Here is a 13,432-nt window from a genome sequence, read left to right as displayed (position 1 = left end):
CCGATGCAGCTAGGTGTGCACCGTGGTTTATGTTTCATTGTTTCGCACAGAGCAAGTGCCTATTAAATACATTTTGATGGGCCTGATATGACCCTGAGGTTTGGTTGACTTCAGGACCTGCCAGGGCAGAAAGAACTCACTGACTGGGCACATCTTTCTAATCTCTTGGGCCTTAATCATTCCCTGAAGGCTTGCACATCCACTGGACAGCTACTATGGTCCAAGACCTGTGTTAAGAACCAGGAAATTAGGGTCATCCTGAAAGATGTTTGGAGCTCACAGTTCCTCAATCTCTGTCCTGGGGAGCAGGGAGGAAAACCTTCATTAAGGAAGGAAAGGAGCCCAGGTGGGTGCTCAAAAGAGGCTGCCAACCACCCCTTCTAGGAGCAGTTGGAGGAGGGGAGGTCTTCACAAAGCCACAGTCATGGAACTGGTAGGGAAGGATCCTCACCCAAGACCTCAGGCAATGCGGCTCTGCCAACACCTCAATTTTGGACTTCTGCCCTCCAAAATTGCAAGAGGATGTATTTCTGCTGCTTTTGGGCAGCAAGACTCAGTCATCTGTGGCAAAGACACAGGAAACTAATGCAGTATTTAGCACTGGCGCCTTGCCGTGCCTCTCCTCTCCTCCATCTTCTGCTCTCAGAGGTCAAGGTCTAGGTTATGGCGCAGGCCTCATTCTCTTGTGGGCTGGTCCCTGTGCTTGCAAAGTGAATGCAGAGGTGTGGGTCTCTCTGCCCCTTCCCTGGTCATCAGTGACAAAGCCGCCTCCTTACAGTTCTGTCTTCTCCCTCACTGCAGCCCTGTCCAAGACCCAGTCTGCCCTGGTGGGCTCAGGCGTGCCTCTACGCAGCACGTCCAAGGCCAACCCTTCTTACCACCTGTCACTGGGCATCTCCCTGCCCTGTCTTCCTCCCAGCACCCCTGGGTGGGGGTTGCACACCCTTCCTCCCCCATGAAAGCATTCAGCCCCAACTCTCTGGAGGGCTGGGACTCCATGCCATCTAGCTCTGATTGTAGACAACTTTGTCTGAGGCGTGGGGCACAAGTCCAGCTAAGCACAAAACATTTTCTGTTGGGTTGTGTTCCTCCAGGAAGCAATGAGGCTGCGCTGCTGTGGTTTGGGGCAGGACTCAGGGACAATATACCCCTAGTCCAGTCGTTCTGCACCAAGGGCCATGCTGTGCTCCAGCACATATCTGACAATGATAGGAGACAATTTTTGAATGTCACAACTTGGGGGTAAGAGGGAAAGTACAGTAGGAATTTAGGATGGCCCTATAGCTCCAACAAAGAAATATCTACACATCAGTAGTGTGGAGGTTAAGAAGTTCTGCCCTGACCCAATGACTTCAGAATCTCACTGTGAGTGCAGCCCGTGAGAAAAGCTTAGTCAGGTAGGTGGGGTAAATTAGAAGATGTACAGAGAGATGATGGTGGAAAACAGCAGGGGCCTGGAGGCATGCAAGGAGCTGAGGGAGTGTGCTGCTTGGAGCTGCAGGCGAGTGACACGAGGGTGTCACAGAGGCTGGGCTGTGGAGCTGGGCAGGAGGCAGGCTATGGCCAAGTCCCCACATGGAGTAACAGCAGTACCCACCGCGGCAGAGGCTCAGCGCTGCTAGGTCCTAACCTTGAGTGTACAGTGCACATTATTCTGTTTGTTTTCTCAATTTCCCGGTAAGACAGTATTGGCCTCCTCCTGCTGCTTGGTGTCAAATAACCAAAACCTTTGTGCCTTAAGGAAATACTGTTTTACAGTTCTGGAGGTCAGAAGTTCCACGTAGAATGTCAAGGTGGCAGGAGGGCTGGGTTCCTTCTGGGGAATCCCGGGAGAATCTGTTTGCTTCATTTCTCTAGGTTCTAGAAGCATCGGCGTGACTTGGCCCCTGGCCTCTTTCCCTGTGGCCAACCAGCAATAGTAGAATTGCATTCTTCTCACTGTGTACTACTTCATCTCCCTGTCTTGTCTTTCTCTTTCACTTTTAGAAACTTTGTTTTTAAACAACAGCCTTGGTGCTCTGTCTGGCGTCTCCCCAGGGCTCAAAGTGTCGCAAGTTTGGTCTCCAGCACTGCTAGGTAGAGTAGGGGGACTGTAACAGGTAGAGCCTGGCAGAGTGTGGCTAAAAGAATTCACTCAGCCCTCCGGGCCCCCACCCCCGTCCCTGGCTCCTGGTCCCCCCTGTGGTTGGGCCCCCGTCCAGCACACTCTCTCCCTGTGGCGCCAGCTAAATGTACCTCTTTCTTTTATGGAGCATCCAGCCTCAGGCAGCAGGAGTGAACTAACATGGCTAGATAGGCCTAGATGATCCAGGGGACTCGCCCATCCCAGGGGCAGCGCAGGAGCGCTGTCGGTCCATCTGTGCCTTAATTTCCTTTTGCCATTCAGGAACAGCTTCGTGAGCGCTGGGCCTTAAGATGCAGGTATCTTTCAGGGGGGTTTCCTACCCACCATAGGTGGTACTTTTTTCTACAGAACATAAACCAGTGCCTCAGAGAGAGTGGATAATGCGGCAGAGCTCGAGCCGAGGCAGCCAGGCGGTTCTCAGCCAAACCCTGGCTCTCATCATTGAGCTCTGGAGCGCTGCCAACTCCAAGAGCTGCAGTCAGAGAGCACTTCCCAGGGTGCCCAGCCCTCTCCCTGTGTCCTCGCACTCAGCCCCAGCCGCTGAGCCAGGAGATGGCTCCCCTTGGTATCAGAGTAGCAGCAGCAAGTGTGGAGCTGCAGTGGCCGGGCCCCGGGCCTCTGGGCAGGAACATGAGGTGAGAGCTCCCAGCCCGGGCCCGCAGTGACCGTGGCCAGGCCTGGCCCTGACCCCACAGGGCTGCCCAGTGCCTTCTGCCCTTGGTAAGGGAGTTGGAGTTTTCCCTCTTCAAAATCTCATTCCCTGTGTCCCACTGCTATGAGGACTAGAGGAGAGATGTTTCTGTGTTTGCGAGCTCCATGGCTCACTGAGAGGGACGTGAGTGGGGCCCAGAGAGAGCAGAACGGTGCCCAAGGCTCAGCTGCAGCCACTGCCCCTGCAGGCTGGGGGTGGGGGTGGGGGTCTGACTCTTCCATTCTCTGACTTGCATGGGCATTTTCTAGCTGGATGCAGGACTGGAGCCTGACCTTATGTAGCTACTTGGGCACAGCTGACTTCCCACTAAGGTGTGAATGGTGAACAACCACAGCCCAGCCTCGTTCTGTGAGTGCACTCTGGAGAGGCACTAAGGAAAGTTTGCAAGGTTATTGAAAGTCAAGATAATTCATCTTTGCAAGATTCAGTGGACAGAACCACGAGGCAGTGGTTCATAGACACACACAATAGCCCCTGCCTGACACACAGCAGTCACGTTTCCTCACAGAGTACACCACCACTTGCCTGGCCAAGCCAAGAGCTTCAAGAATAGAAGAGGTTGAATGGTGAAACTTAGAATATATTTTATCTACATACACAAACAAAAACAACTCACTATTCTACAAGAGTGAATCATGTAATGTTTCCTTCTCAAAAGCTTGGGTAACAGACAGCTTCTAGGTATAAGAATTCCTGATGGGCTGCAGCTGTTCATCTAATGGACCATGACCATGATTAGACCTGGACAAGCTCACTGGTGAAAAGTTTTACGAAAAATATTGTCTAGGTCAACTTTGATTCCTAATAAGTGGCTTGTTTATGATAATGCGCAAGAGGCTACCTCATATTTATGGGATTCTGGGTTGGATTTTTTTTTTTTTTTTCAGTGCCAGGGATCAAACTCGGGACCTTGTGCTTGCTTATGCCGCTGAGCAATCTCTCTGGTTCTGGGTTGGATTTTAAAGGCCAGAGGGAAGAGAGAATCACACGGGCCCTGACCTTCAGTGAGGTGTGGGTTCTGTTTCTGTCAGATCCTACACCTGTGTGGACAGATGCCTGCCCATCCACCAGGATGTGGGGCCACCTTTGTCACCTGTGTTTTGTCAATTTTTTTTTTTCAAGTATTAGTTTACATGCTACAAGAATCATGTTGACATAAGGAGTGGTACGCAACACCTGAGGAAAGTTTTTAACACCAACTAAGACTTTGGGTGGATTTCTTGCTCAGGACATGGGTCCTACCACCAACTTTTCAGAGCAGCTCCCCTGCTATCAAGGAATACCTTGACAGAAAGGTTACAACTTGCGGATATTGACTTTTTGAATGCGTACTTGATTTTTAAGCACAAGGCCCAGTTCAAAAAATGTGCTGTAGGTCTGAGTAAAAAGAAACATACTGCAGTAAAAGGTACACTGCCTGTTACTCCCTCAACATACTTCTCTGCACTTCCAGCACACCTCCCTTCCCCATCACCGCGTCTACTTTCTGAAGCCCTTCTGGAAGTCTGCTATCATGATGAGCTTCCTTACAGTTGCCTCAAAATCTGAATCAATTCAAACAATTAATGGCAACCTCTGTCAAATGACAGCACTCACGTGCTGCTCCTCACCGAATCTGCCGCAGCACGACTTCCGGCTCTTCCTCAGAGTCAAGATGAGCAGAAAGCTATTCTGAGGGGTCTTCATAATAATATGTCTTTTCCTGGAATAGGTGTTTTAAATTGCCAGATTTTTAATCACACCTCATTTTGAGAAAAACCTTTCCTTCGTTATTTCTTTTAACCAATAGTCAGAAAGTTATGTCCTATGAGTTGGCACTGTGCCACATGTCTTGAAGACATGGAGATAAACGAGCTAGAAAACACTCCTGACATGGGGGTGCCTTGCCAGACAGGAAGGAGACAAGGTACATGGGGCGAGGGGGACACAGCAGGACCCAGGCTCAGGTGAAGCAGGGTCAGGGACACCCTCAGAAGAGGTGGGGTCCTTCTCTGTTGTGGAGCTATGAGGCAGCCGGACAGAGCCCATCTGGGGAAGATGTTACGATCCTTTCCCTTTTGCGCCTGGGAAGGCAGTAGGGGAAACAGAGAGCCTAGGACTGCAAGGCAGATTTCGCTTCTGAGTTCCAATTCCAGGGCTCACTGGCAGCAACTTGAGGTTTGAAGTTGAACCCCTAGACATGCTGCTGCTGACTCCACTGCACCCGGGGAGCAGTGCCTTCTCTCAGGGGTGGGACACCGTGGGCTGGTTCCGTGTATGCTTGGGTGCATGGTGCTGTATGCGGGCACACTCAGCCCTGTGGCACTTCTGGAACAGCTCCTTGCAATTAGATTGATGGGTCACTGTGTGGCTCGGTGGTTGGAACGCTGGGATCTGGGCACTGAGAGGCTCAGCTTGAGCCAGTTCTGTGACCCGTCAGTGTGTCTGGGGGCACATCGCCCAATATCTGCAAAGTGAGGATCATTACAGTTCCCAGCTCATTTTATTGTAGCAAGGATTCAATGAGATGATTCTGTGTGTGTATATGGGTATGCATGTATACATGTGCACCTATAAATATGCTATATAGGTGCATGCACATAGATATGCCCACATGTGCATATATACACATGCATATATTTAAATTTATATTTACATATCTATGTTTTACAATAGTGTAGATACCCAGAAGTGTAATAAACTGAATCCATTTTGTGGAATGTGCCTTGTGCCATCAGGGGGCCTGGTCTCTTAGTTTGAAGAACCCCTTCTGGGTACAGAACCCTCTTGGGGCACTCGTAGGACTTTCAGGAAGGTAATTCCTCACAGCAAACTGGACCACATCACTCCCGAGCTTCAACCGACTGCTGAATGAATGGAGGGAAACGGAGCCCCGGACAGCTCGGCCCCTGCTACCCTCACTGAGGCAGGGCTCTGCCACAGGCCCCTGCCCCTGCCCTCTGCACTCTCTGCCCAGAGCCCCGGCAGGCTGCAGTGTGGCAATGGGTGGCCCACTGGCTTCAGTCCTGTGGCCCTGGCGTGGGGGCTCCCCCTCCTTGCAGGGAGCTGCTCAGGTGCAGGGCAGAGTTCTCTTTAGCATCTTTCTCCAGGGCTTACATGCTACCAGACCACATGGTTGCCGAAATAATAAGACTCAATTCCAGCTCTGTGAAAGCAAATTGAACTGTTTTGTTTTTTTTTAAAATAATACTTTATTTTTGACACTGTGGTGGTGTTTTCCTGCTTAGAAACCGTCAAGCTCCTGAAGTTTTGCCCTGAAATATCTTTTCTCAACATCACCCTCAAAGGAAGGAGCTTTCTCGCTGCTGCTGACTGTAGAGCACAGACTGAGCTGCTAGTTTCAAAGTCAAGCTCCCTGAAGGTAAGAGGAAGGCAGCAGCTCGCTGAAGCCAGACACCGGGAGGCCTTGGCGAACCTGGTCTCACGGACTTTGTCAACAGTCCGACAAATAGGTGGCAGAATAGGAAAGTGAGGTCCCAAAGATTAAATAGGCGGAGCTCAGTACCTCGACAAGTAGGTGGCAGAATAGGAAAGTGAGGTCCCAAAGATTAAATAGGCGGAGCTCAGTACCTCGACAAGTAGGTGGCAGAATAGGAAAGTGAGGTCCCAAAGATTAAATAGGCAGAGCTCAGTACCTCGCCTACATCCACCAGCGTGGGAGCTAGAACTCGACAGGCCAACCAGGCTTGGCTTTGTGGCCTAGCCTTTCTACTGCCGAGGCTGTTGGAGGACCAACACTATCTGGAGGTGTAGTGTGGCAGGGAAGTGTTGGGCACAAGTGCAGGGCAGACCTGTAAGTCCAGCTGGTGGGGTAACATAAAACACTCTGCGGAATTACCATGTACCCCTATGCACAGAGCATGCACACATGCATAATTTCAGATCCGTGCACATGCACTCATTGCAAAGGGGTTTACGTACCATGTGGGAGGGAAGAAAGCACAGGTCTATAATTTCAGGTAAGATAACTCAACTGTAGTAGGCAGGCTTCTCCAGAGAAAGAGATCAAATATATATGTAAAGATTTACTTCAGGGCTTGGCTCATTTAGTTGTAAAGTCTGGCACATCCCATGGAGACCCAGGACAACTAGTGACATAACTCACTGCAATCTAGACATCAGCCAATTGAGGAGCTGATAGTATAAGGACTGGCCTGACCCCAAAGGCCATCAACCAGGAGCAGCCAGGCTCAGGACAGAAGAGGAGGGGATGCCGCAGCTCACTACATAGCAATATCACCCCTCTTCTCCCTGTTTGTCGGGCTCAGGCCCTGGGTGGCCTGAGGCACCCACCCATCCATCCGCCACCCATCCATCCATCTCTGTCCCCCTGGGGAAGGCCATCTCCAAGGCGGGGCTGACCTCTTCTGGATGCAGCTTCACAGAGATGCAGAAGTAAGGTTCAATCAGTGAACTGGATGCCCTGTTGGTTGGCACCTAGAATTCGTCGACATATGTTGACTTGGGGAATTTAAAAGTTCTTTCTCTAGGGTAGATCTGAAGCCTAAGGGTAGAGTCTCACCAAAGAAGCGCCTTGGGGAGAGACTTTAAAACTTTTGCTGAGCCCTAGAGACATGCTTGCAGGTAGCTGTGCTGGGAAGTGACAGTTTTGTTTTCCACCTGGCCTGTCCTTGGCACTGCTCTGAGAGGTGGCACCTGTCTCTCTCATGTCTGTAGGATGCTGTGAGTGAGGGAACTGGGAGGCTGGGCCATTTCTTGCACCCACACAGGAATGGCTTTGGTAATTCATGAAAGACACACACAGACCAGGTCAGGAAAGAATGCGCTGCTCTTGGTGCCTCCAAGGAGCCCGGCTGCAGCAGAAGCAGGCCATGCCCAACTTCCCAGGCATAGCACAGTGCTCACAAATCCATCCAGGGCCACCACACTCTATCCAAAGCTGGGGACAAACTGCTGAATGGACCAAAGCCCACGTCATCACTGCGTTACCCTGAACAAGCCCTTTTCTACCACAGCTGCTGGCACGGGGCCACTCCCACTCCTGTGTTTCATTTATTTTTTGATACCAAGAATTGAACTCAGGACCTTGCACTTGCCAGGCAGGCACTTGTGCCACTGAGCTACATCCCCAGCCCTCCTCCTTTGTTTTAAGACATCTTCTGCAGTTACGCATATCTAAGGTATATATGCAGCTGTTCAAAGAGCCAAATGTCCTGCAAACGTACAGCACAGTGACAATTCCTACTGCTTGCTCTCCTATTCAGCCTTTTCTCTGGAAATCACTCATCCATCCATCCATCTGCCTGTCCATCCATCCGTCCATCCATCTGTCCGTCAGTCCATCCATCCATCCATCCATCCATCCATCCATCCATCCATCTGCTTGTCCATCTGTCTGTCTGTCCATCCATCTTTCCATCCATCTATCCATCCATCCACCCATCCATCTACCCATCTATCTATCCATCCATCCATCCATCCATCCATCCATCCATCCATCCATCCATCTGCTTGTCCATCTGTCTGTCCATCCATCTTTCCATCCATCTATCCATCCATCCACCCATCCATCTACCCATCTATCCATCTATCCATCCATCCATCCATCCATCCATCCATCCATCCATCCATCCATCTGCCTGTCTGTCTGTCCGTCCACCCATCCATCCGTCCGTCCATCCATCCATCCATCCATCCATCCATCCATCCATCCATCCATCTGCATGTCCGTCTGTCCATCCATCCATCCATCCATCCATCCATCCATCCATCCATCTGTCCATCCTTCCATCCATCCATCCATCCATCCACCCATCCATCTATCCATCCATCTGTCCACCTATCCATCCACCCATTTATCCATCTGTCTGTCCATCCATCGATCCATCCATCGATCCATCGATCCATCGATCCATCGATCCATCCATCCATCCATCCATCCATCCATCCACATATCCCTTTCATATCATAAATTTGATGTTTCTTCCATGTCTCTACACGATAGACTCATTTCCCTCTCACAGTTTAGTTTCAGGCTCTCTGTTGTCTCCTATCATGAAGGCTGGAGACAGCCTTCTCCACAGCCTCCAGGCGACATGTCTGTCATCCCCTCGTCCGTGTTCTCCAGGGAGTACTGCCTTACTTGGAAAGATGAGTTTTCAGGTAATTAATTAGGTATTATATGCAGAGATGACCCGACCCATGCAGTGAGCTGCACGGTACATGATGTCTTGTATATTTTCACTCCCTAGAATTAATAATTGTCTTCATTTTTGTTGTTGAGGTCTTCAAAGGAATTTCTCGTTTTAACTCAACTCCAGATCCTTTGCCAACTAAATGAGTCTCCTTTGAAAGCCAGATCCCCCAAGAGTCCCACCAGCTTGCTCTTCCTGGGAGGGTCCTGGGGGTCTTCTATGCTACCCAGTCCACATGCTGACATCAGACTCCCCTCAGCACTCCCCCAGAACCTGCCATGTCTTTTTGTCGCTGGAGTTGCAGCTTTCTTGATCTTTCTCTTCCTCTTCCTTGGCTGACTCTTCATTTGCAGGTCCACCTGTTTTTCTTGGACTGAGAGATGGTGTACAGAAGGCACGGATTTGGAGACAAGGAGCTCTGAAAATGCACATTCCTGCTACCGATTAACAGGTCTGTGCCACCTTCCAGCATTTGACCATGCCAACCATTCCCAATCCGTCTACCTTTGCAGCCACTGGGTCTCCCTGGAAGCTATGGCACAGGAAGCTTGCTTGCGGTGCTTCCAATCCTAGCTATGCCTCTCAGCCCTGAAAAGGGATTTTCAATCTGGATGATCCTGTGATTCAGGTTAGGGAGATTTTCTTTAATTACTTCATTAATGACTTCTTCCTCTGTGTCTTCTTTCCTTCTGATGCTGTTAAAATTTGTGCACTATGACCTTAATTTCCTTCTATCTTTCTCTGTACTTCTTGTCTTTTCCTTGTGTTTTATGGAAGAGTATAGAAACTTTATCTTCCAACATAGCTTTACAGTTTTTCATTTCTGGTTTTGCACTTTTAATAGTTTTGTTTGCTCACTGAATTTAAAAAGTGCCATTTTATATTGGCAAAATCTCTTTTCCCTCTGAGAATACCAATCATAGTTATTTTAATGTTCTCAGAACCTCTGTTTATTTCCAGCTCTTTTGCCTTGAGGTTAGACTCCCTGGATGTTTTTGGTCCTTGGTAGCTACTGGCCCAGCTCGCAGTGGGTAATAAATGTGGGGCTAGAAGCTGTCATGGGCAACTGCTGCATCACAGTCCCTTGGCATGGCTCAGAGCATTCCCAGGGAAAGAGCTCACATTTCCTGGAGGATGCAGGCCCACCGGCGCCTTTCCCTGACCCAGCTGGGACTGGGGGCGTGAGGTCGGCATCCGCAATTTCTATAGGTTTAGATGACCTTGTGGCATCTGGTGCAGGATCCAGCCCAGCAGGGACGATGCCTTTGAGCTAGGACACCCTCCGTCACTCTCCTTGGGGACCAACCTTCGGTCTCTTTCCTGGGCCCAGAGGGCAGCCAGTAGTGATGCTGAGCAGAGCAAGAGGCCTGGGCTTTTGGAACTTCTTAGGGGCTTTCAGCCAGTTCACCTTCCCACAGCCTGGTTTTCAGTCCTCTCCCTCCCAGTTAAACTGCTGTCCATCCGCAAGCCTGGGGGGGGGCTGTTAGTGTCTACCAGTCTCAGCTCCCCCAACAGTAATTTAAAGTTCAGTTTCTGGATCTGCGTGCCCTGCGCCACTCATCACTCCAGAGCTTCCATCTCCTAATGCGCAACAGTCGCTATTCAGTGTTCCGCACCCTCAGGAGCCGAACTGCTGGGAACAATTTTATTTGAAAGGGGGAAAATACAGAGGGGTGTATGTGTGTATGTATGTGTGTGTGTGTGCACATGTGTGCATGCATACATGTGTGTGCACACGTGTGTATGCATGCATGTGTGTGTGCGTGCTTGTGCATGTGTGCTTAATCTGCCTTCTTCGCCTAGAAGTTTAAGTCTTTATCTTTTCCAAGACTCCAAGAAATTTATATCAGAAGCAGATCAGGCGGACATAGCGCAAGACCGCCGGTGGACACGCATGGAGCCCTTGCCTCAGCCCTGCCTGTGACCGGGGAGAAGACCTCAGGGCGAGGCCCAGCTGCTGCTCTGGGCCAACGCACTTTGCTCACCATGTGGGATGCAGCACCACTGGGCACAGGCAGGAAGACGGCACAGTTCCCAAGGAGGAGGAGCAGAAGCACAAGTTTTATCCAAAGCCCAGAACCAGCATGGAGCTGCAGCCAAAGAAATCCTCCAAGGGCGCAACACCAGGGGAAGGGAGGGTAGAGAGCAGTAGCCCTCATGTTCCCGGCCCACAAGCCCGGCGATGTCTCGGTAGCCCTGCTGCCCCAGGACCAGCGGGACAGCCCATCCCACACGTCCTGGTGTGAAAGGCACAGCCAACGCCGGCCCTGCCCCTGGCCCTGACAGTTCTCCTCCACCCAGGCAGAAGGGTGGTGTCTGTCTGCAGAGAATGTAAAGGCAATAAGGAAGCTTTCCTGCTTTTTATTGTCCCCAGGCACAGCCACCTCAGTGTCAGAGACAAAGTCTTCCCCTTGCCACACCAGCCCTCCCCCCGTGAGTGCCCCGTCCGCCACACCCCCGCACTGGTACCTGTGGATGATGTGGCACTGCTGCAGGTACTCCAGGGCCAGCGCCAGCTCGCAGAGGTAGAGCTTCACTGTGCCCTCGGTGAAGTGCACGTTCTGCTGCAGGTGGTAGCGAAGGTCCCCGCCCAGCAGCAGGTCCACCACCATGAACATGTCCTCTTCGTCCTGGAAGGAGTACCTAGGAGCATGGGGGACAGAAGTTAGGGAGGGGCCCTCAGCATCGTGAAGAACAAAGCTCCCGTACAGCAGAAGAGTGAACGGAGGCCAGAGAGAGGCACTGGTGTCGCCGAGGTCACAGAGTTTTGGTGTAGGAGGAGGAAGAGGCCTTCAATTCCTTGTCCCCTGCACATCTTCAGTGTCCTTACCCTCAGCATGGGGAAACAAACAGGGTCCCTGGCATTGGTCCCAGGCTCTGGCAGGCTTGTTTACTTCAGATATCACAGATATGACCCAGAGCCTTCACACTGAGTTCCATCCTGGCCCTTTTCATTTTTTATTTTGGGTAAGGCCTAAGTCACTGCATTGCCCAGACTCTAACCTGCAGTCTTCTTGGCTCTGCCTCGCAGAGGATGACGGGTGTACGTCACCACATCTGGCTGACAGACAAGTTTTAATTGGTGCTGGGCTCTAACACATGCCTTCAGCTGTCTTCAACAGCTGCTGTGGTTCTTCATGGCTATAATTTGTACCTAGAAATTATGCTCTTGTCCCCCACCTGGAGCTCTGCTAGGAGGTGTTGGACTCCTTGGGGTGGTGGGGAGGGGATAGCAGGAGGAAGTGAGGTCACGGGGGGCAGGGTCAAAGTGGACACTTAGGCCCGTCCCCTTCCTGCTTTGCTTCCTGGAGGCCATGAGGTGATGAGCCTCCGGTACCCACATACCTGCACCAGGACATACCACTGCGCCAGGCCCAGGCAGCAGGCTATGTGGCCACAAACTCAGACCTGAGACCTCAGAATAAAGCTTGTCCCCAGTGAGTCGATTGCCTCAGGTAATTGGTCACAGCGATGGGGTGCTCACTGTCCTGAGGTTGTAGTGTCTGACAGTGCATCCTCCCCTCCTGTCCCTGTGATTGGTCTACACTGCTGCCCTTTCCCCACACTTGGAGTTTGCTCCTGGAGGCCCTCAAGGACATCCAGGTCCAGGCACTGAGAGAACGGCTGGACCCCAAGCCACAGGGAGAGGCCTGGGGAGGGAAACGGAGCTGCTCCGGCTGACAAGTCCAGCCAGGCTCCCCAGGACACCCGGCCTTGGTGGCTGGCTGTGCGAGCACCGCGGACTTTCCTCTGCGGATGCCTGACCTCATGTGGGGCAGAACCAGCCAGTGGAGCCCAGCCAACCTCAGAACATGAGATGGAAACTCTTGGTGTTCCTGAGCCTCTATGTTTTAGGATGTGTATTTAATTTTCTCTGCTGTTTCTGACTGAAAACTGGATACAATACTGAATTTACCTTAAAAAAATCTGTGAATGGACTGAGCTTCTGAAGGACGTGAGGAGCTGGCACACAGAATCTGAAATGCTGGTGAGCAGTGGTAGAGTAGCGTCTGACATCACAAGACACTGTGGTGTTCCTTATGGATTCATGAACTGTAACCAGGGAATCCTACAGTGGGTTACAGGATGGGGTCTGGGCCTGGGACCTGCACTTCACACCTCCAAGTATCACTGCCACATTATTCTCCTCATTCAATAGAAGAATGTACAGAGGTCCAGAGGGACTCGGGGTTTGAGGTCACTGTCAGGCCGGGGATAAGAACTCCAGAACCCCATGACCACACTTCTGGATGTCATTGTGCATGTAACGTGCTTCGGTGACCTTGGCCAGCAGCACCTGGGAGGGGGCTGGACCCATGATCCAGGCACAAGAGACGTGATAAACTACCTGCAAGTGGGTTGGAAGGACATTAAATGTCATCCAGCCCTGAAGCCTCTTGTGACAAGGACTTGAGGTTGGCGGGGGGCTGCATGGTTCTC

The 13,432-nt window shown here is 51.3% G+C and overlaps 1 protein-coding gene across 1 annotated transcript in view; it reads right to left on the bottom strand.

The window, feature by feature from the left end:
* Stk32b (serine/threonine kinase 32B) overlaps nucleotides 1–13,432 on the bottom strand; it is a 331,961-nt gene that overhangs the window by 99,461 nt on the left and 219,068 nt on the right. The window contains exon 4 of the mRNA XM_004624576.2: nucleotides 11,462–11,635. Within this exon, the coding sequence (XP_004624633.1) occupies nucleotides 11,462–11,635 (174 nt within the window). The remainder of the gene's footprint in view (nucleotides 1–11,461; nucleotides 11,636–13,432) is intronic.

This window comes from Octodon degus, unplaced genomic scaffold (genome assembly GCF_000260255.1).
Source record: "Octodon degus isolate 3935 unplaced genomic scaffold, OctDeg1.0 scaffold00006, whole genome shotgun sequence".
In the NCBI taxonomy this organism is placed as follows: Eukaryota; Metazoa; Chordata; class Mammalia; order Rodentia; family Octodontidae; genus Octodon; species Octodon degus.
The sequence above is the reverse complement of the archived record's forward strand: the minus strand, read 5'-3'. Positions and strand labels throughout refer to the sequence as shown.